Below are 26,076 nucleotides of genomic sequence, written 5' to 3' on the forward strand. Positions count from 1 at the left end.
TTGGTCTCATAAACTTGGAGTTCCCAGGACTCTCCTTTCATCACTTCTTTGTGTCTACATTGTCTCTCAAGGTAATTTCATTTAGTCTCATGGCTTCAACTATCACCTGTATGCCGTGGCTCACCAGTTTGTACATCCCGCCCTGCCCTTCCTCTTGAACTCCAGGTTTGTGTACCTAGCCCACTCCTCCACGGGTGCACTGGGGTGACCTTCACGCAACACCTCACATGTAACAAGCCACACACTGAACTCTTTATCTTTCCGTTCCCCTCATACCTGCTCAGCCTAGAGTCTTTTTCATCTTACTTGAAGACAATTGCATTATTCTAGCTGACTCAGGCTGAAAACCTTGGAGTCATCGGTGGGTCCTTCTGTTCCCTCATATCCAGTCAGGGCTGCCTGCTGGCTTTACTGTCAGAATGTATCCAGAACCCACCACTTCTCACCACCTCCCCATCTAACACCCTGGGCTGAGCCCCTGTCGTCTCATCTGGATTGCTACCACCACCTCCTGACTTCCCTTCCTGCTTCTGTTCTTACACTCCTGTCACCAGCCAGGGTGACCATATTAAGTGTTAGATCAGTGTATGTGCCTGCTGTGCTCAGAAGCTGGCAGTGGATATCCCTTTCACTCAAAGTAAAAGCCAAAGTCCTTACAGTGCACAAAGGCCCTACAAGATCAGGACCCCATTATCTCTTGGGCTTCTGTCCTCCTGTTTTCCTTTGCAGGAGATCAACTTGAGCCGCACTGGCCTCCTCACTGTTCCATGAATCGTCTGGTGTATTTCTGCAGTAGGGCTTTTGTCCCCTCAGGTTGGAATGCGTTCTCCTGCAGGGAGGGAAAATAATTTTCCTCTACCCTTGTGAGTTTTGGCTGCAACCCCTGTAATAAAAGATAGATTAACGAGAGAAAAACAAATTGATGAACCTGTATACCTCATGTATACAGGGAGATACCTAGGGAAAAATGAGTGACTCAGAGAAGTGGCTTAAAATTGAGGCTTCAATACCATCTTCAGCTAAACACAAAAGAAAGAAAGGTGTGGAGAGTGCAGCTAAGGGTAGGTTACCAGGAAACGCACTGTAAACAAAAGTATGGTTTGTTATACAGATAAGTCGCACCTTCTCTATTGGTAAAAGTTTCTTGTGATTTAGAGCCATCCTTCTCTTCCTGGTGCAGAGAGGGAGACACCTTACAAATGGAGATTTCTTTTATGGACGTAAATTTCACTTAAAATGAGTAACTTCTTTGTTTTCAGAGTTTTTCCTCTGTATGCTGTTTCTCAAAGTAAACCTTATGCTAAAGAAGCATATTTTGGGGTGGCATATTCTGCTACCCTTCACCCTTAAGGTAGCCACATGGCTAATTCCCTTCTTTCAAGCCTTTGCTCATGTCATTTTTCTCAGTGAAGCCTACCATGTCTATCCATTTTCAGATTGCAATTACTTAAACCCACATGATATGCTCCCGTCTCTTTTACTCTCCTTCCCCACCCCCAGCATGTGTCATCTTTTGTCATACTATATAATTGACTTATTTTGTGTGTTGTTCATCTTGTTCGCCAGCAGGTGTTAGGGCAGGGATTTTTGGTGGTTTGTTTCAGTGTTACACCTATCATGTAATGAGTGCTCAAGAGATACTTGTTGAATGAATGAACATACTAGGACTACTGTACTTCTGGGCTTGTTCAAATTCTTGGGCCCTGTCCTGAAACGGGAGGCCAAACCAGTCCAGGGCTCGTGTTGCCTGCACCGGTCAGCCAGTAGACCCACACAGGAGTTGGGTCATAGAACAAACGTTTATGATCAGAGCATCGGTGGTCTGAGAAGGCAGGGGGTTAAGATCTCCAAAAACTGCCTTACTTTTCTCAGACCAGCCTGGGATATCTAAGGCACACTGGGCGGTGTGATAGTCCCGGGGGTCTGGACAGAGCCTTCCCTCTAGCATTGTGGCTCCAATGTGCTCATCAACCCAGGAGCAGTGATGACAGTAACCTGGAAAGAATGCTAGGCCATAGAGATTGTAATCAGCAAGCCGGGGGGTGGGGGGGGGGTGGGGGCGGGTGTTGTAACTACCTGTTTCCCCCAAAATAAGACCTAACCGGAAAATAAGACCCAGCATTATTTTTCAGGGAAACACGGTAGTAACTTTCAGTTGATTTATCATGTGAGTCTATGAGTCCTCTCCCAGTGGAGTCCACTGGACACGTTTAATTCCTTCTGCATCAAATTATAACATAAACGAAGTGTCTTCTACCTGGAAAGCTCATTATAGACATTGAACTCAGGGTGTTTTACTGGGTACTGGTCATATGGGCACCCTCTGCCTAGCTTGTACCAAGATTCCAGACTCAAAGAAGTAAAGCAGGAATTCAGCATAAACCACACTGTACGAACAGTTTAGGCACAGTGAACCGTGCTTTTCAGGTAGGGTGGTGGGAACCCTCCTGAAATCCAGGTTCCCAGGTAACTAGCCAAAGGGTCAGCCTTGCAAGCAGGCCTTTCTCAAGATGGGCTCAGACCTGTTATGTTAACTCATTTTTGCACATCATGATATCCAAAGAAGTTATTTTTTTTCCTTCTACTTTTTTATATAGAATATAAAATATTTAGACTAAATACACTCTCTTTAGGAAATTTAGTAATAATTAAAATGTTTTGAGAATGACTTGAACAGTTTAAGTGGATTGAGTAAGTGAGTTTATTTGCTAAGACATTTTCTGAAAGATGCGTTGGCAGTATTATTCACTCTGTTGATTTTAGTAATTACAAAAGTGGGTTTTTTTCTTAGTAAAATTTTCTTATTTCTAACCCCCAATAAAAAAAATATTAAGATAACTCTTAGTTTTCACTTGAAAAATATTATCATGAATGTGACCATCTGCTTCAAAGCAGATGCTGATTTTTCTTCACTTTTCTTCCATCTTTCATATTCCAAAGAGCCTATTTGAAACTTGCCATCTTTGGGATTGCTTTTGTAAGTAACCAATCTTTTTTTCTTTCTTTTTTTTTATAGGCCAAGATACTGAATTATCAGGGACGCTTTCACTTGTTTTAACCCAGTGCTGTAAAAGAATAAAGGACACTGTTCAGAAATTGGCCTCTGACCACAAAGACATCCACAGCAGCGTTTCTCGGGTTGGAAAAGCCATCGACAAGGTATGGTGTCGCAGGAAGTGTTCGGTTATTGTTAAGCAGCGTCCTTCATCTCCTGTCACTGCTTTGATAACATTAGCTTTCTCAACTTATTTTATGCTGTTCCTTTCATTCCTGCTTTTAATAACTTTTGCAGATCTGGTTTTACTGTGTTATTCTTAACGTTTCCTAGTGCTATTATTTAAAAAATTAAAAACAAACCAAAAAACCTCTTTTTTTTACAGCCTTGTTATTTATCCATTTGTTTATGTGAGTACAGCTCCCACTGTCATGATGAGTAAATTTCCCAAGAAATTTTAACCTGCCGTGAAGGAGTTGGCTTACAGAAGTAACTTTTCCTGCTTCCTGAGTAATTCCTTCGCTGTGCCTCTGTCTGTTACGGAACGATTAAGAAAACACTCTTGTGTCCATCTGCCCTGTGTTATCCTAGCTCTGTCTTCCTGTCGGCACGCTAGTAGCTTTTCTCCAGTACTGTTTTATGTGTGAGGGGGTTAGATGCTAGTCAGCAAGGCCAGTCAGTTGTGGTGGGTGATTTTTCTTAAAACATCTCTTGAAGCTTTGACTTCGTGGCTTACATAGAAGAGCTATCGTTTTTCGCGCTGGGCCAGTTTTGCCCTTGCAGTTCATAGCCCTAGTGGGGCCTAAGAGAAGTGGCCTACGGTTACTTCTGACCACTTCAGCCGCTGGGGAGTTTGTGACTGGTTATGGACATTTTTGTTTGCACACTGTAAAATTCTGGGTGTAGCAAAGGCATCCCCTAATCAGTCTTATGAGTTTTCTAGTCTGTACACACAAGAGCGATAACTGTAATGTAGATAGAAACTCATGGAATCTAGAGAGTGGCTCTAACTCATGGATGAAAGCCTGTTAGAAATTATCCTATGGAACAGCAGTATTGAAAGGCTACCGTGGAGGCGGCCTAAGTCAGAACTATATGCTTCTAAGGAGGTATCATTAACTGGTAGGTGTGGTGTGTCAGGGCCGTGAGTGGCAGGGGCTCTGGGGACTGGGTGGCTGTGGCTTACAGAGTGTAAGTCACCTTTCAGAGAGCTCTGACCACTCCCATAGTGCTGAGGGCTTCAGCTCAGCAAAAGAGGCCAGAGAAGCGGTGTTGGCAGCAGCAGCCCCATTTTTGGATCAGTGATGGCCATTGCCAGCAAAGGCTGGGAAGGCAGTAAATGCTCTCTGGAATAGCGTTGAGGTTGTGACGCCTGTTTGGTAACACCCAGGGAATGAACACAGCTTTGGAAGAGGCTTTGGCATCCAACCTTTGGCGGCCATAGCATTGGAAGTCTTCATTTGGTACCTGAAGTGCTTGTTGGCGTGGACTAGCTTAAGGACTGAGTGGAATGATAGTGAGTGGGGCACTTTAGAGTTGATCTTAAATTACTGTGAGCGAGAAACCCTTAGTTTCTCTAGGGTGGTGTAACTACTGGTGATGTTTAGGAATCTTCCGATTTTGGCAGCTGGTAGTGACCAAGGCGTCCTAGTACTTCTGGTGGTTCCAACCCCAGAAGGTTCCTGGAGGCATTTGATTGACTACGAGGCTGCTTGCAGTTATGACAGAGGGTGGGAAATTAGGACCAGAAGATGCCATGACAATGAGAAGAGCTGAAGCTGCCAAAGCAGCCAATCAGAAAATATCTGAGAAGAAATCCCAGATGGGAATAGGTGGGGACGGCCTCAGCAACCAGACCTTAAGTGCGTGGGCTACTGGCCACCAGGATCAGGAGCATTTGGGCAAATAACTCACCCGCTTTGCACTTATCACTGGTTTCCCCATTTCCTGGTTCATGTATGTTGTCCTATTGTATTTATCATGAGGACCCTCTTTTACCTTGTCTCTCTAGCTACTGGTAACTTGCTGAGCGTGTCTTCCACCTGGTCTAGCAAGTCTTTACAAATATTTGTTAAGGGTTGTCAGTTATCTTGGCTAACCTTTGAGACAAAGCATTTAAATGTATTTGGTGCTAGAAATGGCAATATCCCCGAGAATGGATACCAAGGAAACATGTGTGCGTTATTAAATTCTGGCTCTTTAGGTGGGGACGTGTTTGAGGCGAATGTTCCTAATTACATATTTTAATTTACTCATTTCTCTTTTGAGAACATTTTTTATGTACTTGGAGGTTATAAGGGCTTTTTCAAGTAATTTTTTAAATAGTTTTATGTTCTTGTGAAAGTAGTTTAGGTTCCAGGTGCCTTAGATTCTTCTGATCTATCATACGAAATTATGTTACTGACTTGATACAGCTGAGTATTTGTTGAATTATAGTCCTGGGTCACACACACACACAAAAAGCCTGAATCTTTTAGCCCAGTTTCTCTAACATCTTTCAGTGCATTCCCTCCCAATTTTATTTGGCATCTACTTGGCCTCAGCTGTAGAGAAAGCTGCCAACCCCACTAGAACTACCTAGACACTGCACAGGCTTCTCACGTGTACGAGGACTTCTGTGTAGGCTGTTGTCACATGAGACTCCATTGACTTGTAAAGTCCTTTTTTTTTTTTAATAGTTTGGATCTGGTACATTTGTACAAGCTTCCAGGGCTACCTGTTGTATTGGCTTGGTGGACTCATGGATTGGTGGTGAACAAACAGGATGGAGCTGAAGCTGCTGTGGCACAAGTCTTTAAGACCACAGCAAATAGACTTGAGTAATAAACAGGAATGCTGTCCCGCAGCCTGTGAGCACCATTTTATGGCCATTTGTTCCCAGCCCTCCCCGCCAGGGCAGGACAGTCAGAGAAGCTGGTGACTCCTTTATGAGTAGGCTGGTTTTGCATGAGGAACTTCGTACATTTTTGACATGCTAAGTGATTTTTTTCCTTTAGTGTTTTAATGCTTCTTGGGTTTTAAAGTTCTCTAGTCATACTACTTTGAAAATGTAAGGAGAAAAGTTTGTGGTATTAGCTAAGGTATTTTGTGGCTTTTAATTATTGTAAACATAAAATGTTGTTGAAGATTTCTGCTTTAATGTGTTGACTATTTTCAGATGTCCATAGTATTATGATCGCTATTTAAAATATATCAGCCTTTGGGTTCTGTGGCTTTTTTTTTTTTTTAAACAAATAATTTGTTAGTCTATTTTTGTGTGTGTATGTTGGCCTATTTTTAACTTCCCCATTTTAAGAAAATCTAGAGTTCTCTCCTGTTTAGGGTGTTTGTTATTCAGTCTTTTACTTGACTTTTTTTTTTTTTTTTTTTTTTTTTCAGTTTACTTCCTAAGTAAGAAAAGTCAATGAAATGATTACTGCTTTAGACTTGTGTATATTTAAAAAAATAGCGCTAAGATTTTAAGATGTTTAAAATTTGCTGTGGGACGGTTGAAAGTGAAACACATAGTACACATTCTTTAGAAGATTCTGGTCTAGTTTGGTGATGTAAGAGTGCTTTTTGTAAATATAGAAGAACTGAAAAAAATTCTGAGGCAACATAAAATAAAGTTTTCATGGGATGGACTCTGCTTACTGTAAAGTAAAGAGAAAATCATAGTGCTCTTGATTAAAGTTTGTGGAGTTGGTATCTTAATTTTGACTTGGAAGAATGGGTAAGATTTAGCGTAGAGCAGTGAGGTGTGGTTTTCTGTGGGGCCAGGAAAGGTGCTGAACAACAACAACTGAGAATATGCTCGACTCCTGTTAAACACTCAGGGACTGACTTGATGAGAGTGGCTGACCCTGTTGGGAAGAGGGCAAGATCGGGTAGGGGGACGGCAGATGGAAGGCTGAAGGATTTGATGCGAGGAGACTGGGGGAAAGGGAGTGAAGGATAAAAGCAGTTGAGGATTTGCGGGCCTCATTAAATAGGATGATATTAGACTAAGGAGAAGTCAGGAGTAGGAAGGTAATAGCTGTCACTTATTGACTGTTGACCATGTTCCAGACACTGAGCCATGTGCTCGGTGTTTTTTCTGTCATGCTGCAGGTACATTGTTCCTATTTTACACATGAGGAAACCAAGACTCACAGATACTAAGTAACATACTCCAGGTGTACAGCTTGGAAGTGATGGATCAAGATATGGGAAAAAATTTCAACAGCCTGTTTTAAACACTGTGTTATAATAGGAAATGAGGCCATTGCAGGGCTGGTAATGTTTTGAGGAGGAGAATAATGGTTACAGACATTTTTTAAACCACATTGCCTGAACTGATCTGCCACTAGATGGCACATCTACATTGGTGAGGCAAATGCTGACTATATTTTAAAAAGAATGGAGTAATTAATGCTATAAAAAGTGAAATATAGAATATTTTAAGACAGTTTTGGTGAGCATTCTGGAACTGCCTTTTATGTAGGTAGAACTGGGGTATGAGAGGAAAAAAGATACCAGTGGGAGATAATGTCTTGGGTTTAACCTAAAATAGCAGTTTAGATCGAGTACGTGGGTAAGTCAGATGTGTGCTAGCTCTACAGTTCTGTTATGTAATGGATGAATCCTTATGTAGTAGAGAGAAGTTACTGTTAATGAAGAAAAAAATTAAAAAGACAAAGTTCACTCTGCTTAAGAAGAAATAGAGTTAAGTTGAATTCTGAAATATAGACAGATAATTTGATACATATTTTGGGTGGAATTTTAAGAATTACTAAAAAGGAATAGTTAACAAAGTTATAAAGAGACAACAGTGATGTAAAAAGCCAAGAACGTGTTCCCTAAATATAAAATGAAACATATCAAACTAACTCCTCTCCCCCAAACATTACTAGCAAGTAATCTAAGAAAATATAGTAGATGACGTGTCTAAATTTTTGCAAAGCGTTTTATAAAAATCTCATATCTTTGTGGTCAAGATGGAAGATGTTCTTTTTTAAATTATGGGGTTTAAATAGGAGCACTCATATTCTGCACACTTTGTTCACTTTGCGTGGTCTGAGGATGGGCCTGATCTACCCAGGCTGGGCCGCAGCCGTTTGCTGCAGGGTGGGTGGGCACCTCCAATTCCTTCCCTAGGATTTCTTCTCATTAGAGCAAACTGAAAGAAGGGCTGGGAATGTGAGCCTAGGAGTGATTACAAGTAGCCCCTAAGAGAATCTGAGAGACCCTGGTTACCTGAGCCTTTCTCTAAATCCAGCTTGTTTGGGCAAAAGAGATTTCTGTTCGTGGGAACCAAGACTCCTGACTCCTTCAAGCAGCTGGATGCTCTCTGGGTCTATTCACTTGCAGTGGGCTTCAATTTCTGTGAAACAATACTGGTTTTGCCCTTTTTAGTCTGAAGAGCATTCTCAGAAGGTGAGTTTTAGTTGCTCTGCCATCTGTTACATTACATTATTAGCTCTAAGCTATGGGCCTATATTGTTCTTACTACTTCTGCTCTGAGCAGAATGCTAATGGTAGTTATTTGTTGAATTGTAGTCCAATCCTCAGAGGAAACCCTGGACCTTTGCTATCAGATCTTATGTTAGGGTGCAGGATCAGAGGAACCCACTGGACATGACCCACTTTTGCCTGAGGCTACAAAATGAAATAACTTGCTTCGGGCTAGCATCAAAAGTCAGGTTGGGTTGAGAGAGGAAAAGGACCTTATACCCGATTAAGCCGTGCCAATTAATCCAGTCTGTAATTGTACTCAGTGATTTTAAATTGATGAATCATTAATGCCTCTGTTAATGTGCTTTTGTATTTTTGTTTTATTTGTGTTTTCTCAAATGATTCTTTTAAATGCAGAATGGAAGATTTGGTGGCAAAGCCTGGCTCTCAGATTAAGATACTGTGTGTCGCGGGCTTACTGTGGGATAGGTCCTGTAGATATTTTCGTGTACATTATTTAACTTAGTCTTTACCAACGCTTTGTAAGTCAGGGATGGTTGTCCACAGATATAGATGTTTTCACATCTAAGACTTTGATTAAGTAACCTGCCTGAGATCACAGAACTAGAAAGCCAATGGAAAAGCTGAGATAAAAACCCCGATTTTAAGCGTTTGAAGACTTTTCCTCAACTGGAATTCTTTGAGGGACTCCATCCCTAGTGTCCTAAGGCTCCCACTGTATGCATGAGTTTCTCCGCTGTGCATCTAGAATGGTAAGTATGTGCTGTCTTTGGGAGAATTGGTAAAATACCATGTTTCCCCAAAAGTAAGACCTAGGTGGACAATCAGCTCTACTGTGTCTTTTGGAGCAAAAATTAATATAAGACGTGGTATTTTATTTTATTTTACCCGGTCTTATAGTAAAATAAGACGGGGGATTATATTATATTATATTATATTATATTACATTACATTACATTACATTACATTACAATACAATACAATACAATACAATATAATATTAAAGGCCCAGTCTCATATTATAGTAAAATAAGACCAGGTCTTATATGAATATTTGCTCCAAAAGACACATTAGAGCTGATTGTGCCATTAGGTCTTATTTTTGGGGAAACACGGTAGTCACTCAGATTTCTGTAGTCTTTTCAAATAGGGAGGCAGTCAGAAGAGCATGTTGCCCAGAACCTAAAGGTTTATAAAATCATATGCAAAATACTGTGAGGGGCTATGGACGCAAATGTGACTGGAGGATTTTAAGAATCTTTAAAGCCCAGCAGAGTAATTTGGCGTATCTTTGACCATGCCACATTACTTCCCTTTGTTTATAAAGTAAAAACAATTGGTGTGGCTTTCTCTGCCCTTCCTCGCTCTCCCCCCCTCCCCCAATCTGGCAATACCTCCCTTTCTCTTGCTTTGAAAATCAGACGTATGAATATCATACAATGGAGAGAATGGAATTCTTAAAAGGTAGCATCTACATCTAAAAATGCATCTGTAAATGCTGATTATGACACACTACTAGATTTATTTTCTAGTCCATAGTTTGCAAAGCATTGCTGTCTGGTATATGCCTAAATATGGATTGTTTCATCACAGGGCCTGGCCTGTGCCTCATCAACTTTACTAGGCTTGCTAAATTTTTCCCTAAAGGGTTTATACCAATTTGCAGTTCTATTAATCATGTATAACAGTTTCTGTTTCTTCAGTTATTGTGTACACTTGGTGTGATCAGCTTTTCTAAAATTTTAAATTAATCACATGGATATGAAATAGTATCTAGTTGTATTAATTTGCATTCCCTTCATCTTTGAGGTTGAGCATCTTTTCGTATGTTTATTAGAATTTCCCCCTTTTGTGAGTTTCTTTCTTGTTTTTGGACCTTTTCTTTTTTTCTATTATGTTGTTTGTCTTTATTTTTGATTGGTAGGATTTAAAAAAACAACAACAACAAAAAAACTTGTATGCTAATCTTCTGTGGATGATACGTGAAGTAGATATCATTTCCCAGACTGAGTGGAACTAGAATCCAGGTCTTATTATTGTATGTTAAGTATCCTTTGCGGTATACCTCTCACTCCTAAACCAGATTAACTGGATGCTTAGAAGGGAAATTGATTCCTGGTAGGTGCAACAGTAGCCCATTGTTAGACTTACACAATTTTTCTTCAAAAGTAGATGCGGAAAGTTAAAAAAAATTAACAGTATTAAAGAATTGCCACTTAGGAATTAAAATAAATACTGGGTTTTATCATGTACTGTTACCACTGTGCTCAATAATTATAATTTCAGAAATGGATTGGTTTTGGATGGTGAACAATGAAAGCCAGTCCTAAGGTCTAACCAGTTTGTAAGCATGTTCATGTGGCAAAAGTGATAGCGTGGTCTGTTTAGAGTTCATAGTTTTGTAAATTTACTCCTCCTCTGCCTCAGCTTCCAGATTTTAAAACTTTCAATAATTAAAAATGTGGATAACACTAAAAGCACAGCAATGGCGTGTGAATTAGTGTGTCCTGGATTTCTTTCCAAACCATAACATCTCCTCCAGGCAGAGAGACCCTTGAATGCGTGTTTTACTTTTGATTCTTCTCTGTAAAAGAATCCTGCTTTTACATTTAAGAACACTTTTCCTTTGGTATAGTCAAACAAGTACTAATAATAGGTATTTCTCTTCATTAGCCAATTCTTGGCTGGTTTGCAGTGCTGCTGATTTCCTGGGTAGCCTTGCAAACGAGTTTGGTCGCCTAGCAACAGCTGGAACTGATCCTAGCTCTCTCTGATGCAAGAACGGGCAGTTGCAACAAAAGGAGTTCTGACACTACATTACATTTTCTCAACCTCTTTTTATAATTTTTCCTTTAATTTTTATACAAGTGAGCAGAAAATAAGCTATGAAAGAAGTTTACTTATCTACCTCAGTGGGTTAAACTGGAAAATCAGAATGGTAGAACGGAGCACAGAAATTTTCATCGAATGCATTCCTTATTCATATTTAGTCGTACAAATATTTTCCAAGGCTAGCAAGTAACTTATATTATTTGAATGTAATGGAGATATTCTGAGTGTTAAGGGTACTCGATTTTTCTTACCTGTATAGTAGTGGCCATGGTATGTACACCTTATGGAAATAAAGGTACATGAAAAGCATCATTGTAAACTGTTTAAATTTGTTGAAATATTAGACTCTTATATTTTAAAGTTTCCTAGATGGTCAAAATTTCCTTTTAGTATGTATGTTAAGGAAATATTTGAAAGAATTTTTCTGTTCGATCTGAGCAGTTACTCTCTGATTGTGTAGCCATTACAATTCTGACTTAATACATACTGCCAAATAAAATTGTCTGTTTTAACATGGTCTGTGCTTTGAGCTGAGCAGTATGTTTTCTAAAGTTGTTTTATTTCTTTCCTGCAGCACAGATACCTGATAAATTTGTTCGGGATTGATGGGGTTGAAGAATAATCATAAAATGAACGAGTAGAAATCTGAAGGTTGTATTTGGATTGAATAAGGTTGATAGGTCTATGAGGAACCTTTCTTAATTAGTCTCAGTGATTCTTGCTTATGGGGTGCACTTAGTTAGACATTAGGGTTAGCAGATTCCTGAGTTTATTAACTTCTGTCATCTTCACATACCCGTTCTTTTATTCACTGGAGTGATCATTTGTCTGTGGGGGAGTAAATATGAGAACATCTGTGACAGCAGTCACCCTTTTAGGCCTCTACCCTAGCCTAGAAGAGGAAAATAGTAGCCGCATCTCCATTTTGTGTTCTAGTTGTCATAGATAGCATAAAGATAAAATAATTTGCTTAAAAGCACTAATGAACCATTATAAAATCATCTCTCAGCAGGCAGAATCTGGTGGGCAGGTGCTAACTTAGAGAACCTTACCCAGGCAATTGCGTCTCTTATTTTCAGGGCTGGGGATAGCCTGTTCAGTATGTGCATGGAAGCTGTGACTTTAGCATTTAGTATTATTTCTTATTTCCATTCTTTAAATATGTACTAGACCAAGAAAAATGTCTATAAACAGAAAATGAATAAAAATTAAGACCCCGACAGTAATTTTGCTTTTTTGGGTTTTTTTTTGTCTGAGTATTTCCAAATCTTAATGTACATGTTTAGTTTTAGGCTACTGACTTGATATCTAAGAACAAGGTACATAGCTCTTTAAAGAAAAATGTGCTTAATTTTGGAGAAGAGAACTCTCCTGTATTGTGGTGATGTAAATGGTGAGTGGTTTGCAGTTTCTACTGCAGGTTACCTTCTACCTGATCTTTTAAGTACTGTAAAACTTTCCTGTGTTACTTGGACTGTATTTAAGCAGTGATTGATTGACTAGGACTGTAATTTCAGCAAATCTGAAAAAAAAATGCAAGAGGTTTTTTAGGCGGTAATGCCTATGAAAGATAAAGGGGCTGAAAGTAAAATTGGACAGAAAAAGCTTTCAGACTACAAAGTAGACTCGTTCTTCCTTCACTCTTGATATTTCAGGTTGCCCTCTGGTATCATTTCACTTCTATCTGAAGAACATACTTTAGCAGTTCTTTTAGAACAGGTCTTCTGGCAGCAGATACGTCTTCCCTTCATCTGAGAATGTCTTTATTTCATCTTCATTCCCAAATGATATTTTCACTTATAAAATCCTGGGATGACAGTTCTTTTAGTACTTGAAAAATGTTCTGCCACTTCTTATGGTCTCCATGGTTTCTGTTAAAAATCTGCAGTCATTTGCGTCATGTTTCCCCTATAAGAATGCATCCCTTTTCTCTAGCTTTTTTAAAGATAATTTTCTTTGTCTTTAGTTGTCAGCAGTTGGATGTTTTTGAGTTGATCCTTTTAGGAGCCTGCTGAACTTCTTGAATCTGTAGGTTTATGTCTTTTACCAAGGTTGGGAAATATTTTTCAAGTATTTTTTTCTACACTACAATCATCTCTGTTTCTGGTACTCCTATGATATGAACATTAGATCTTTCATTATTGTCCCACAGGTCCCTGAAGCTCTGTTCATTTTTTTCAAACTTTTTTTCTGTTATTCAAATTAGATAATTTCTGTTGATCTTCACTGACTTTCTGCATTGTCCAGCTGCATCTGATGTTCTATTAAGTCCATCCAATGAGTTTTTACTTTGAATACTGTTATCTTCTGTTCCTTTGTAAGACTTTGTTTTTGTCTTTCAAGATGTTTGCCCTTTGTTCTTGGAGCATTTTATAACTACTTTAAAGTCTAATGATTCCAACGTTTCTGTTATCTCGGCATTAGTGTCTGCTGAACATCTTTTCCAATGCAAGTTTAAATTTTCCTGGCTCTTTGTATGCCGAATACACCTTTGTGGGACCTGGAGCAGAGAAATCACCTGAGCCTATTGACTTCTGAGCTATAGAGACCTGAGATAATAAAATTGTGTTGTTGTAAGTGGCAGTAGAAAACTTATATACTTACAGAATGCCTTATCCTAGAGGTGCAAGAAAATGGAGGGCGAAAAGAGATTTTTTCCTAATCTCTGAGTAGTAGGAGAACCCATTCCTGTTCTTCGTGGCAGAATTAAAGGGCTTCTTCTGGAGTTCTCTTCATATCCTCAGTGCCCTGTTCTGGGTTTTGGCTGCATTGCATCCAGGCTGACAGATACTAGAGAAAGAAAAATAGTAAACACACCAATTCTGTGACCTTTTTCCTCAATCCACTTACTACTATTTGCTTTTTAGTGTCCCCAAGTAGCTGCTCCATTTATTCTGTCCTGATTTTATAACTGCATTCAGTGAGGGAGTGTGCTTACTTGATCTTACCCAGAACTGGGTAAGTTTATTAGTTTATTACAAAAGTCATTTGTATGGAACATGCTAATCTCCAGTGATAACTTCTGCTAATACTTTAGTGTACATTCTTTCAGATTTTCTTTTCCTAAGCATTTGTAGGTATTCTTTTTTAAAAACCACAACCAAAAAATGGGGTCATAATTTTATAGAAGTCGTTTATTTTCACCTAAGGTGTTAGGGACATTTTTCTATGTTAGTAGATACAGAGTAATGAACCTCACTTTCTACTTGTGAGAAGTAATAATACTGGAATAATGGCAACTACCATTTTATTTTACCAATTAGAGAGTGTGTTAATTTGCTAGGGCTGCTATAACAAGGTACCACAGACTAGGTGGCATAAACAGACATTTATTTTCACACGATTCTGGAGACTGGAAGTTCGAGATCACGGTGTTGGTAGAGATGCTTTCTTCTGAGGCCTCTCCTTGGCTGGTAGATCGCCATCTTCTCCCTGCGTCTTCATGTGGTATCTGAGCTCAGGCTACCATTACAAAATATCATAAAGTGGTTGGCTTAAACAACAAAATTTTTTCTTACAGTTCTGGAGACTGGGAAATCCAAGATCAAGGTCCTGGCCAATTCATTTCCTGTAGAGGGTGGACAACCTCTTTCCTGGCATGTTGATCACTGCCTTCTCACTGTGTCCTCACATGGTGGAGAGAGAGGGAGAGCTCTGGTGTTTCTCCTTTATCTTACAAGAGCACCAGCCCTACTGGATTAGGGCCCCACCCTAATGACTTTATTTAACTTTTATCACCTCCGTACAGACTATTTTCAAATATAGTCATATTGGCGGTTAGGCCTTCAATGTAGGAATTGGGGAGGGAGGACACAGACATTCAGTCCATTACACGTCTCCCCTCTCTACCTGTTTGTGTCCTAATTTCCTTTTTATAAGGATACCAGTCCTATTGGATTAGGATCCACCCTAAACACCTTATTTTAACTTGATGAGATGTACTGGGAGTTAGGACTTCAGTATAGGAATTTTGAGAGGTTTCAATTCAGCCCATAATAGGAAGGTACTGTTATTTTCTCTTCTTACATAAGGAAGCTGAAGCTCAAAGATCTTAAGTAATTTGGCCAAGATCACCCAGCTAGTAAGAGATAGAAGCAGGATTCAAACCTAGGTGGCTTGGCCCCAGAACTGCTCTCTTAAGCCCCTGGCCATTCTCCCACCCTGCCTTGGCACTGCAGTTGGGATGTGCCATGGGTGGGTGATTTAACTGATGCTATGTTGAACATAGGGCTTTCGTTCTTTTTTTCCTACTGGACAATGCTGCATTGAACACGCTTTTACTGGTATCACTGCACACCGCTGAAAATAATTGCTGTTGTATAATGCCTAGAAATCAATTTATTCACAGAAATCATTATTAAATTTACATATTTTTACAAAATGCCCTCAAAAAAACTATCTATTTACCCTTCCAACAGTAAGCAGTGAGAGTGATACGTTTTGGAAAGGAGCGATGGAAAAACTACTTCCTGTCATAAGCTACCAAGAAGTTTGAATTGGGTCTTACTGGGGGTATCTCGGTGAAACGAAGGCCTTTCTTTCTGTTACATGGAGTAAAAGTCATATAAAGTCACGTACCTTAATTCATGAGTTCCTTACTTTTTTCCAGAATTTTGATTCTGACATTAGCAGCGTGGGAATAGATGGCTGCTGGCAGGCAGACAGCCAGAGGCTTCTGAATGAGGTGATGGTGGAACACTTCTTTCGACAAGGAATGCTGGATGTGGCTGAGGAGCTCTGCCAGGTAACAGTGTCAACGGCGAGACGATGAAAAAGAAACCAGGGAACTCCTTAGAGGTTTTGAGTCTTTTTTTTAGCCATAGATAGATTTTTAATATTTAAGTGATCAGGACTGACCTCATTTTACTAGAAAGTCTTTTTTTTTTTTTGGGTGAAAATTATAATCCTAGAACTTTTTATTTGAATTATTTCCTTATTCCTGCCCCATAACGTTGGTTTCGGGTCCTCAACCAAGGGGTCAGAAGTGATGCCACTTTCTCCATTTCCTCTTTTGATAGAGAAGGTTAGTATAGCAGAGAAGGACAAAGAGGTTTATGTTTGGTCTTCTGTTCTGGCCCAACTTTAGGACTGTGTTTGTCAAATGAATTTCAAGCTAAAATTTACTTCAGGTGAGCATCATTTGTCTTTTATGTCTGTTAGATGTAAGCGTAGGGATCTCAGAACAGTTGACCAAATACCACCTACATAAGTATTTACCCCAGCCAAGCCCTGCCTTTATTCCTCACTGCAATCCTGGGAAGTAGAAATTATTGCTCCCATTCTACAAATGAGGAATCTGAGGTCTGGGGCAGTAACTTGCTCAAAGCCATACAGATTCTTACTAAAGGAACTAGGATTCAGGCCCAAAGTCCTGCGTCTTCAAATTCTGTCCTCAGCTACCATGTGCTATTGCATTTTCTGTTTAAGGACTATAGGGATTAAATGATTTAAGTTAGTCTACAAACAAAACCTCTAAGCCTTTTCTATTTTAAACAGCTATAGCTCAGGTCTTTATCTGTACCACATGGGAATTGTGTAGGTGTCCATATAAATTTCCTAAAGTAAATTGTGTCATTTAGGGTTAAGTTTGTTTACAAATATCAAAGACCCAAAATACCAGTAGCTTAAACAAAAATGAAGTTTATTTCTCTTGCACAGAAATAGGAGGTAGTAAGTCATCCACAGCATGTGTAGTAGCTGTGCTTCATGGAGCTCTTAGGGACCTAGGCACCTTGTAGCTCTGCTATTTCTAAGGTGTCCCTGTCCTCATGGTCTAGGATACCAGGGAGAACTCTTAACTGTACCTTCTGGTATTCTAGGAAGGGGCAAAGAGTAGATGCTTATATTTCACTGGCCAGAACTTACACTGCAGTCATACCCAGCTTTAGTCTATATGGTTATAGACCCAGCAAAAATTGAGGGGTTCTACTACTATGGAAGAGGAGAAAGAATGAAGAGGGTGCAGCTCACAGTGGCCCATGCGGGGATCGAACCAGCAACCTTGGTGCTATTAGCACCATGCTCTAACCAGCTGAGCTAACCGGCCACCCCAAAAAGAAATTATTTTTAATGGACTATCCCATATTTAATTTTGAATATACTTTTACTATATCTCTTTACCCTGATTACTGCTAATGAAAGTTCTTTCTGTTTTTTCAGGAATCTGGTCTTTCTGTAGATCCCAGTCAGAAAGAACCATTTGTGGAGTTGAATCGAATATTAGAAGCATTAAAAGTCAGAGTTCTGAGACCTGCTCTGGAGTGAGTTACTGAGTTTATTTTCCTTTGAATACTTAGAATTCTCTGTAAGGAAATTTAATTAGAAAACACATTAGAGATTTTGAGATATATATATATATCACCAGGGGTAGACTTCAGAGAAATTAAGGAAGAATTATTTTATTTTTTTAGCTAGGTGAATATGGGGGGTGCGTAACATGGTAAATGGATAGAGCTTACTTCACTTATCGTAATAATTGGTTTGAATTCCCATGAGAGAAAGGGTTTCCTGTATTTAGGCTGTACCATTACTTTAGACTAGCATTATAACAAGTTCTGTTGTTCAGAAGGGCTGAGTTTGGTATTTGGAGTTTCCTAATGTGCCGGGTTCTGTGCTAGTCAAAAAACAACAATTTAATTGATCGTTGGAACTAAGTGGTATGTATGAAGAGATCAAATATTGTTATGGTGGAGTTTTATTCTAATTACCACTGTAAAATGTAATGATTCATTGTGAACTTGTCATTGATATTACGAATTATCTGGAATTACTGAGTAAGCTATGATAAAGATCATCCTAGAGCAGAGTCAGCAAAGTATTTGTAAAGGGCCAGATTGTAAATATTTTAGGCATTGCAAGCCGCAAGGTCTTCATTGCATATTCTTCTTTGCTTTATTTTACAACAGATGGTGAAAAAACCATCTTCGCCATCTGGCATACAAAACAGGCAGCAAGCCATATATTTTGCCCTTGGCCATAGTTTGCTGACCCCTGTCCTAGAATTTTTTAATGTGGAGATTACTGGGTTATTTGAGAGAGAGAAAGAAAAGGAGAAGAAGGAGAAACTCATAAAATAAAGGGGAAAATTTGTATGATAGAAACAGTGATACTGTTGTGAACCTTAGAATCTTGGTCTTTTAAAACTGGCAGAATTTGAGATCATTGTTATCAGAAAAAAATATTTTTGGGCAGATCCTTGTTGATTTTTATAAAATGCACATTGTTTTCTTCCACTAACCTATTTAAGTCTTATAGCTTAGTTTTCTGTTTCTGATCATTTCTCAGTTCTTAGAGAATTTTGTAGGGTTCTAAAAACAGCCCAGATAAACAGGTAGAGGTAGATTTCTGTGTAAATTTATAAATTATAAATTCCTGTAGAAATTATGAGGTAGGGAGGTACTATATATTTTTAAGGATAGATGTCACTTAAACAGTACCATTGTATGTGATGGATAGTACCTTTATAATTTTCTTTTCAATTTTTATTTATTTATTTTAGCAGATTTTAGATTGTGATCTACCTGGAAGATTAAATTCAATGCAGTAACTCTAATACCTCTTCAAGTATGGCAACCACTGTTCTATTTTTATATTCCATATAGATTAAACATTTATAAAAGAGAGTGAGGCAGCCTAAGTAAAAATGTAATGGGTTTCCCAGTTGATTTATAGTGATTTGGAAGTAATATTTAAGTTATTCAAGGTAGTATCCATTAATATCTCAGGTTTTTCATCAAACTTCTACTTCCTGAGTGCTTACTGTGTGCCAGAGACTGGGTTGAGTTTTTGGACTGCCTCAGCACTTGAAGTATTCATGGCTTTTTCCTTTTGGAATGAAGAAAATTCCTAACACCCTTATAACTTTGCTCTTCTTCTTTAAGATCTATATTTCTTAGTGCTAACTGTATCATACATATCAATTATTTCCGTAAATGTTTTCTGTTATTTGTAGCCTCAAGCACTGCCCTTCAGGCAAAGGGAGGACGTGATCCATGCACTAGGTGGTAACAGTGGAAATTACTTACACAGTAAAAAGTTTTCTCTTCACTTTTCTGGGAATATTGCCATATTAAATATCAGCATAGGGGAATGTAGTGGTAATTATATTTTGAGTGTTTATTGTTCTAGCATTGTTCTAAGCATTTTGCATGTATTAACATATTTTAACATAATTTTAACACACGTATTTTACATGTATTAATTTATAATGCTTATAATAATCCTATGAAGTAAGTATTCATTTTGCGGAGGATGAATTGAGGTCTGGAAGATGCTCCGTGAAAAAAAAAAGGATATGGAGTCAAAAAGGTTATATGAGAAACACTTCACATATTTCCTTAATACTCTCTTCTACGAGATTTACTTTAGCATGTTAGATGAACCATCAGCAATTCTATAGTAAAGAAACTCATTTACCTTTGTAAAGCCCAGTGTTTCCCATGCACATTTGATCAAAGAATCCTTGTTCACCCTCTAACCCCATAATACCTATTAAAAACCACAAAACTGGAGTTCTATAGAGATGTTTGGGAAGTGATAATTTAATAGATAGCTCTATTACAACAACTCATACTTTTCCAGTTCTTCCCTATTACTGGTGGATGCAAGCACATATTTACTCAGTATCTTATGGGCAAGGTACAGAAAATTCACTACTCAACTTATAGCAAAAGTTGAAAAATGTAGGACATCAGTTTGGGGATTTGGGTTCAGATACAAGGGGGAAAATATCTTTCAGTTGTGTGGCATCTTCTGTTTGTACATGCTGGGAGGAAGCATGGAACCACCCATGAGGGGAAAGAGAAAGGTGAGGGGCTACACCAGTTTCTCCAGGCAGCCTAGGCAGTTGAGACAGAGGCTAACCAAAAAAATTAATATGGACAGAAGCAATGGAGGAACTAGATGAGAAGGAAGTCTGGAGAGTGTTAGCTGGTAATTGCAAATAATAGACAATGGAAAGAAGGCAGAAAAGAATGGTGCTATGGCAGAGAGAAGTGGCAGAAGAATAGCTAATTACAAATACAGATCTAGTCAGGACCCTGCCTACTCTTTGTTCCTTCCTGCCTTTATATTTTTGAGTTTCTGTACAGGTTTTTCTCTTCATCCAGATTACTTTATCTGTTTTTTAAATTCCTTTTGGCACCTAGCATAGTGCTTATTTCATAGTAGGCAATCAATAAATGATGGAATAGTTTGAAGGAGAACTTTGAACAAACAGGACCTCCTCCTTCATATGGCAGATAGAAGCAAAGCCAAAAATAGCTACGGATGCTCCTCGCCTTTAATGGGGTTATATCCCAATAAACCCATCATAAGTTGAAAATATCGTAAGTTGAAAATGCATTTAATACACCTACCGAACATCATAGCTTAGCCCTAGCCTACCTTAAACGTGCTCAGAACACTTACATTAGCCTACAGTTGGGCGAAATCATCTCTTTGCTGCTGCTCAGCATCATGAGAAAGTATGATACTGCGTGAGGGTGACAATGGTTAAGAAGTTTCTGGTGTCTTCTTGTCTAGTTCTTAGTTTTGGTTTCCTATAGGTGGACAGTCTTGCTGACTCAGACATTTTTTAATAGCTGCATAAAATCACAGAAGACAGACGGCTCTGATAGATGTACCATTGGATAAAAGGAATCAAGGTTTGAATAAGTTGGATTTTGTCCCCGAGTTTGGGTTTTTGTTTGTTGTTTTATTAGGGTTCTTAATTCTGAAAAGGCGGAAGAAATGAGACAAGGGATACATTTTTAACTCTTAGCCCCTGCGCTAAGTCTGGTAGAGAAAGAGCTTCTCTATTAAAAAGAAACTAATTGAAAATGAAAAAAGGTGTCCAATGGAATGGATACAGAGGAGAAGATAACAGAATGGAATATATTAAAGGGCAAAAGGGAAAAAATCTCTGGGGTGATAATATCATTTTCTGTTGTCTGTTTCATGTTTGTTGCTGGTAAAGTTTATATGAAGTTCCAAGACAGTAGGTGTTCCTCGGGAAGAATAGACATGGCAATGTCTTATCTGGATACATCCTCACCAAAGAATTGAGTGAGCGAGCCATAACCGTAGGGAAATTGAGAATCTTCATAAACTATCCATGAGATTGTGTTCAACAGGAGGAACTAGACTGAGCCAGGAGGGGAGGAACTAAGAGGAAAGACTCTGGAGTTTGTGCTTGTAAAATGCTGATCTTTTATTAATTTAGGTTTATAAACTTGTGTTTGTGGTAGGAAACTAGCAGTAAATAAGTCAATGGCATATTTAAGGACTCTATTAAAAATCACCGATCTGTAGAATTGTGCTGCCTACCGTGGTGGCCACTGGCACACATAGCTATTGGGCACTCATACCAGACTGCATTACTGAGAACCTCATGGAAAGCTGGAAATGTGTGTGTTGTGTTTTTAAGTAGATTCAGATGTGTAACACTACAGTTTGTATGATTTCTTAAATACCACGGTCAGAAGAACAAAGATTCACACCAGCTCTGAGATGAGTAAAATGTTAGTAGTTCCATTGATAGATTCAACCCATATCTGAGAAATTGACAATATCTCAGACATGAAATGTCGGCTATCCTTTGCAGTCTCTAAAGCAAAGGTATAGAGTTCTTAATTAACTTTTTTGGCTGAACTTTGATTTTTGTTATTTTTGCCATTCTTTGAATTTTTTAAGTACTTGATTCAGTCACCAATAACGCTCAGCCAAGTCCACACCTGTGGAGTAAATAAAAGTCACTCACGTCCCTGATCTTCAGGAATATAGATCAGCCCTAAAGGAGACTAGAAAAAGATATTTGTAAGCCTTTAAAAATATGAAAGGTTGTAGTGGAGTGTGCTGTGGGCATTGGCAAGAAGCATTTTTATTTCAGTACTATCAGAAATAGACAGACATTAATGCAGATTGGCACGATTTTGAGAGGAGAGAGATAGACTAATTTAGTCAGGTTCCTAGGGGAGAACAGCTAACTATGAAGGTGGAATCTTTTTTTAATTATTTTTGGAATAATATGGGTAGTCTAAATATGGAACTAACAATGTACCAAGTCTTTTCAGAGGCCTGACAATTAGGATAATTAATGCTTAATGTTTCTGTGGGATAATTGTGTAGATGTGGGCTGTTTCTGAGTAAGTATTGTTTTGGAAGGCTGGAAGAGGCAGTGGCAGTGAACAGAGATAATTGTGACACTGGTGGCTTTACTGTGTCATTTTGTGTGTGTGTGTGTGTGTGTGTGTGTGTGTGTGTACAGTGTTTCTGGAACAAGGAATGGTTCCAAAGCTGACAGTGTTCTCATAGCCCACACTGGAGATTTGGGAGCAGAATTTCTTCTAAAAAAATCACAGTAAAGTTATAATTTAACTGAATGTTTAGTTACCTTGCTAGTTGTATAGCAGTGGTTGGTTTTTTAAAAATTAAAAGTTTTCTGCTAGAAATGCCATTGTCCAGAATACAGCATCTCATACCCTAGTATATCTGACTAGTTTTTCTTTTTCTGGTCACACGTCTTCTAGTGCTTTGTATACAGTGGGTTAAGGTTTTAGTGCTGATTCTAGTTTTGTGCTTTTGTAGTTTCGTGTGCTTTGTATGTTTTGGATTTGGTTGTTATCAGGTTAATTAAGGCTGTGACTATCTTTGTACCCCTATTCCTGCTCCGAATCAAATACCCAAATATTCAATGTGAACTTCTAGCTAAGAAAACTTAAAATTTTTTTGAAGAGGAGTAATCGATACAGGCATACTGTCATATTCTCACCCAGTTGCTTCTGTAAAAATAAGTGGCACTGAGTATTACATGGAAGTGCCCAAGTAAGTCTTCTTTTAAGTATAATTTTCTTATTGAAAATATGACTTTGAAGAGCAGTCACAGTTCATCCATTCAGTAAACACATCTTAAGTAGCTTATTCTTGAATGTCTGTGCCAGTCTCTCTGTGCAGTGCTTTAACTAGTAATGTCCGCAACCTTTGAGGTGCCCCCATTTTACAATAAGGAGACAGATTTTTAGAGAATTAAGTAACAGACTGCCCAAATGCGCACTGCAGAGCTGGATTTAAGTCCATGCATAGTTGACGCTGCTAACCTGTACTTATCTGTATATCCCAAAGTAGGGGGCATGCCAAGATGAGCAAGACACAGCCCCCACCTTAGGAGACCAGAAACTATCTTACCAGATAGATTGTGCGATGAGCCATGTGAAAGGTTCAAATAAAGAACATCTAAACTTCAGTGGATGGAGAGATTATTAGGAAAATTGTAGACAGTAGTAGCCCAGTTGAGCCTGAGCCTTGAATTTTTCAGCTCTCTTCTCACGTACTCAATTTGTGTTTGTACTTTTGCAAAAGTTAACTATTAATAGCACCTACGTTGGGAGAAAGGCTTCTAATTTCATGGAGGGAACAAGTCTTCTGTCTGGACTAGCTTTAGTTAACCTGGACACGTCACTATTGATGGTAATGTGAGTTACTAGATCAGATTATCTGAATATGTTTGCATGATTTTCTTGGCCTGCACCTTTTTCTACCTCCACTCTATTCTCAGTGGGCCTGTTTTCCTCCTTTAATTCCTCACACCACATGACAAATGCTTTTCATTTAACCTGTTGGCCAGCTACTGCTTTCTTCACCCAGTGGTTGTATAACTTCCCCTCCTAGCATAAATCCCTTGATTTTCCAGCCTAGCCTTCCCTCATCTTAAAAAAGAAGAGTAGAAGGGCAGGGGTTTTGGTGAAAAATAGAAAACTAAAGTCATTTTCTTTCTAATTCTTTAAGATTTGTGATAATAGATCATAGACACTCTGACTTGCTCAGTTCCTCAAATTTACCTTCTTTCTTTGTTGCACCACTGTGAGCCTTCCATGTCTTTATAAAGTAACCGCCTGCCTCTAAGAGCCCTGTGTTCACTTTCTCCTATTCAGTTTTTATTGAACCTGTTGGCAGTCCTCTGCACAATTCCATCATGCCCAAATTTAATTTACCTCAGTTTAAAAAATACTCCAACAACATGGTTCAAATTTCAGCTACCACAATATATTAACTGTGAATAATTGCATAAAATACAAAGTTCTCTGCCAGCTCTTCAATCCACAAATCACTACATTAATAACAGGTGTGCATCATGATCATAACCAATCACATCACTTCTTTCCAAGCCTCTCAGTGATTGGTCATTGTGCATCTGTTACTCGTTTCACCCTTGGGCAGCAAGTGTGTGGTTGTGTTGGCCCCTCATCTCCCAGTGATAAACACACGTGACATATGACAGAAATGGATAATTGAAAGAGAGGGACTTGGTCAACAAAGATGAATTGCTAGAAATGGAATTGAATGTGATTTAAGAAGATTTGAAAATGATGACAGCAAAGTGAAACTAGGATGAGACCTGGGCCTAGTAAAGCCTGATACAAAGCATACTGAAAACGTTTTCGGAATACAAAAACCAAGGTAAAGCTGCTTCAACATCTTTTAATTTAAATTGCACTGGGAATAGAAAGCCCCTTATGGTTTAAGTGATGGAACATTTACTTCTACTTTGGATTGAAGACTGTTAAAAAAAAAAAGAAAGAAAGCCCTCCGTTAGTTTGGCTAACATTCAGGCCAAAGTATTGATGAAGCTAGTTGCCTCATTGATAGAAAACAGTATTTACAAGGAGATGAAAGAAGTTTAATGCCAATCAATAAAAGATGGTTTCACCATTTCAGAAGTCATCATGAATTGACTGGTGTTATGTGTTGGAGGTTGTTAGTGTGGGTAAGAATTCTGCTGTGAAATTTATACCCAGAGTTCAAAGATTAGTTAAGGTTGATGTTAGGATGATTGTCAAGGACGGCAACCCCATCAAGAACTTATACAACAGAAGATGTAGGATCAGGAAATGGTCATAAGAGAGATAAAGAGATAAATGAACTTTCTTATTAGGAGGCAACAGAGTGACTTTAAAACCTGTGCTTATCTGGGCAGTTAATGGTGGCCAAGGAATTGAGGTCAAGAAAATATCAATGTGGTTGGGTACAGTCCTGAGGGGTATAACGGAGAAGTCCTGTCAGGCAAGGGTTTCACCTTAGTGCTTAAATGTGCTCACATGTTTGGGGGTTAAAAATGGGATGTAGCCTTAGTTTAGAAAATGAAATTTTGGCAGAGAGGGAGAAGCTTAGAAATAGTTACTCTAATCCCTTGCCTTGTGAGATTTATTTAGGCTTACTATAATTCTCAGAAGTTAAATGAATATGTAGTACATTGTTTCAGAATAGAATGGTAAGAAATACAACTTTAAGAAACATGTGAAAACTTGTATTCTATGAATTGGGGTTTTGCGTTCTCCCTCGACTCCCTCAGATCCTTTTTGTAGTGGGTATCCACTTTTCCAAAAATTTCTTGGTGTCGGGGGGGCATGGGAATTAGAAATGCTAATTTTGGGGTTTTTTTTTTCTGATTCTTTTGTAGCCTTGTTTGTAATAGAATTTGAAAATGTGTAAAAATAAATTCAAATAGTAAATTAAGGAATTGTCTAAATAAACCCCTCTCTAAGTTAAAAAAAATGGGGCACGCATATTTATAGTTGAAAAGCTTGAATTCACAATTCAAAGCTTGAATTACTTTTAGGAAATGTAATTTGCAATTACTCTGTTAGCTTTTTGATGAAAAGGGGAAGAAATTTTGCTTACTTTTGCATGAGCTTAAAAATTTATTACCTTTTTAAGTTATAAAAGTAATATGTGTTTATTATTAGAAAACTTGGGAAACATAGGACACATAGACTGTTATAAAAATCACCATCATCTGGACCGCTGTTAGCTGCTGTTCATTGGTGTGTCCCCTGGTGCGG

General features: G+C 38.6%; 1 protein-coding gene across 4 annotated transcripts in view; it reads left to right on the forward strand.

The window, feature by feature from the left end:
• The window catches only part of RMND5A (required for meiotic nuclear division 5 homolog A), a 53,207-nt gene that overhangs the window by 13,893 nt on the left and 13,238 nt on the right, over positions 1 to 26,076 (forward strand). For all 4 annotated transcript variants that reach the window (XM_019749216.2, XM_019749214.2, XM_019749215.2 and 1 more), the window contains exons 2-4: positions 3,017 to 3,159; positions 15,870 to 16,004; positions 17,420 to 17,520. In XM_019749216.2, coding sequence (XP_019604775.1) covers positions 3,017 to 3,159; positions 15,870 to 16,004; positions 17,420 to 17,520 — 379 coding nt within the window. The remainder of the gene's footprint in view (positions 1 to 3,016; positions 3,160 to 15,869; positions 16,005 to 17,419; positions 17,521 to 26,076) is intronic.

The sequence above is a fragment of the Rhinolophus sinicus genome, linkage group LG05, assembly GCF_036562045.2.
Source record: "Rhinolophus sinicus isolate RSC01 linkage group LG05, ASM3656204v1, whole genome shotgun sequence".
In the NCBI taxonomy this organism is placed as follows: Eukaryota; Metazoa; Chordata; class Mammalia; order Chiroptera; family Rhinolophidae; genus Rhinolophus; species Rhinolophus sinicus.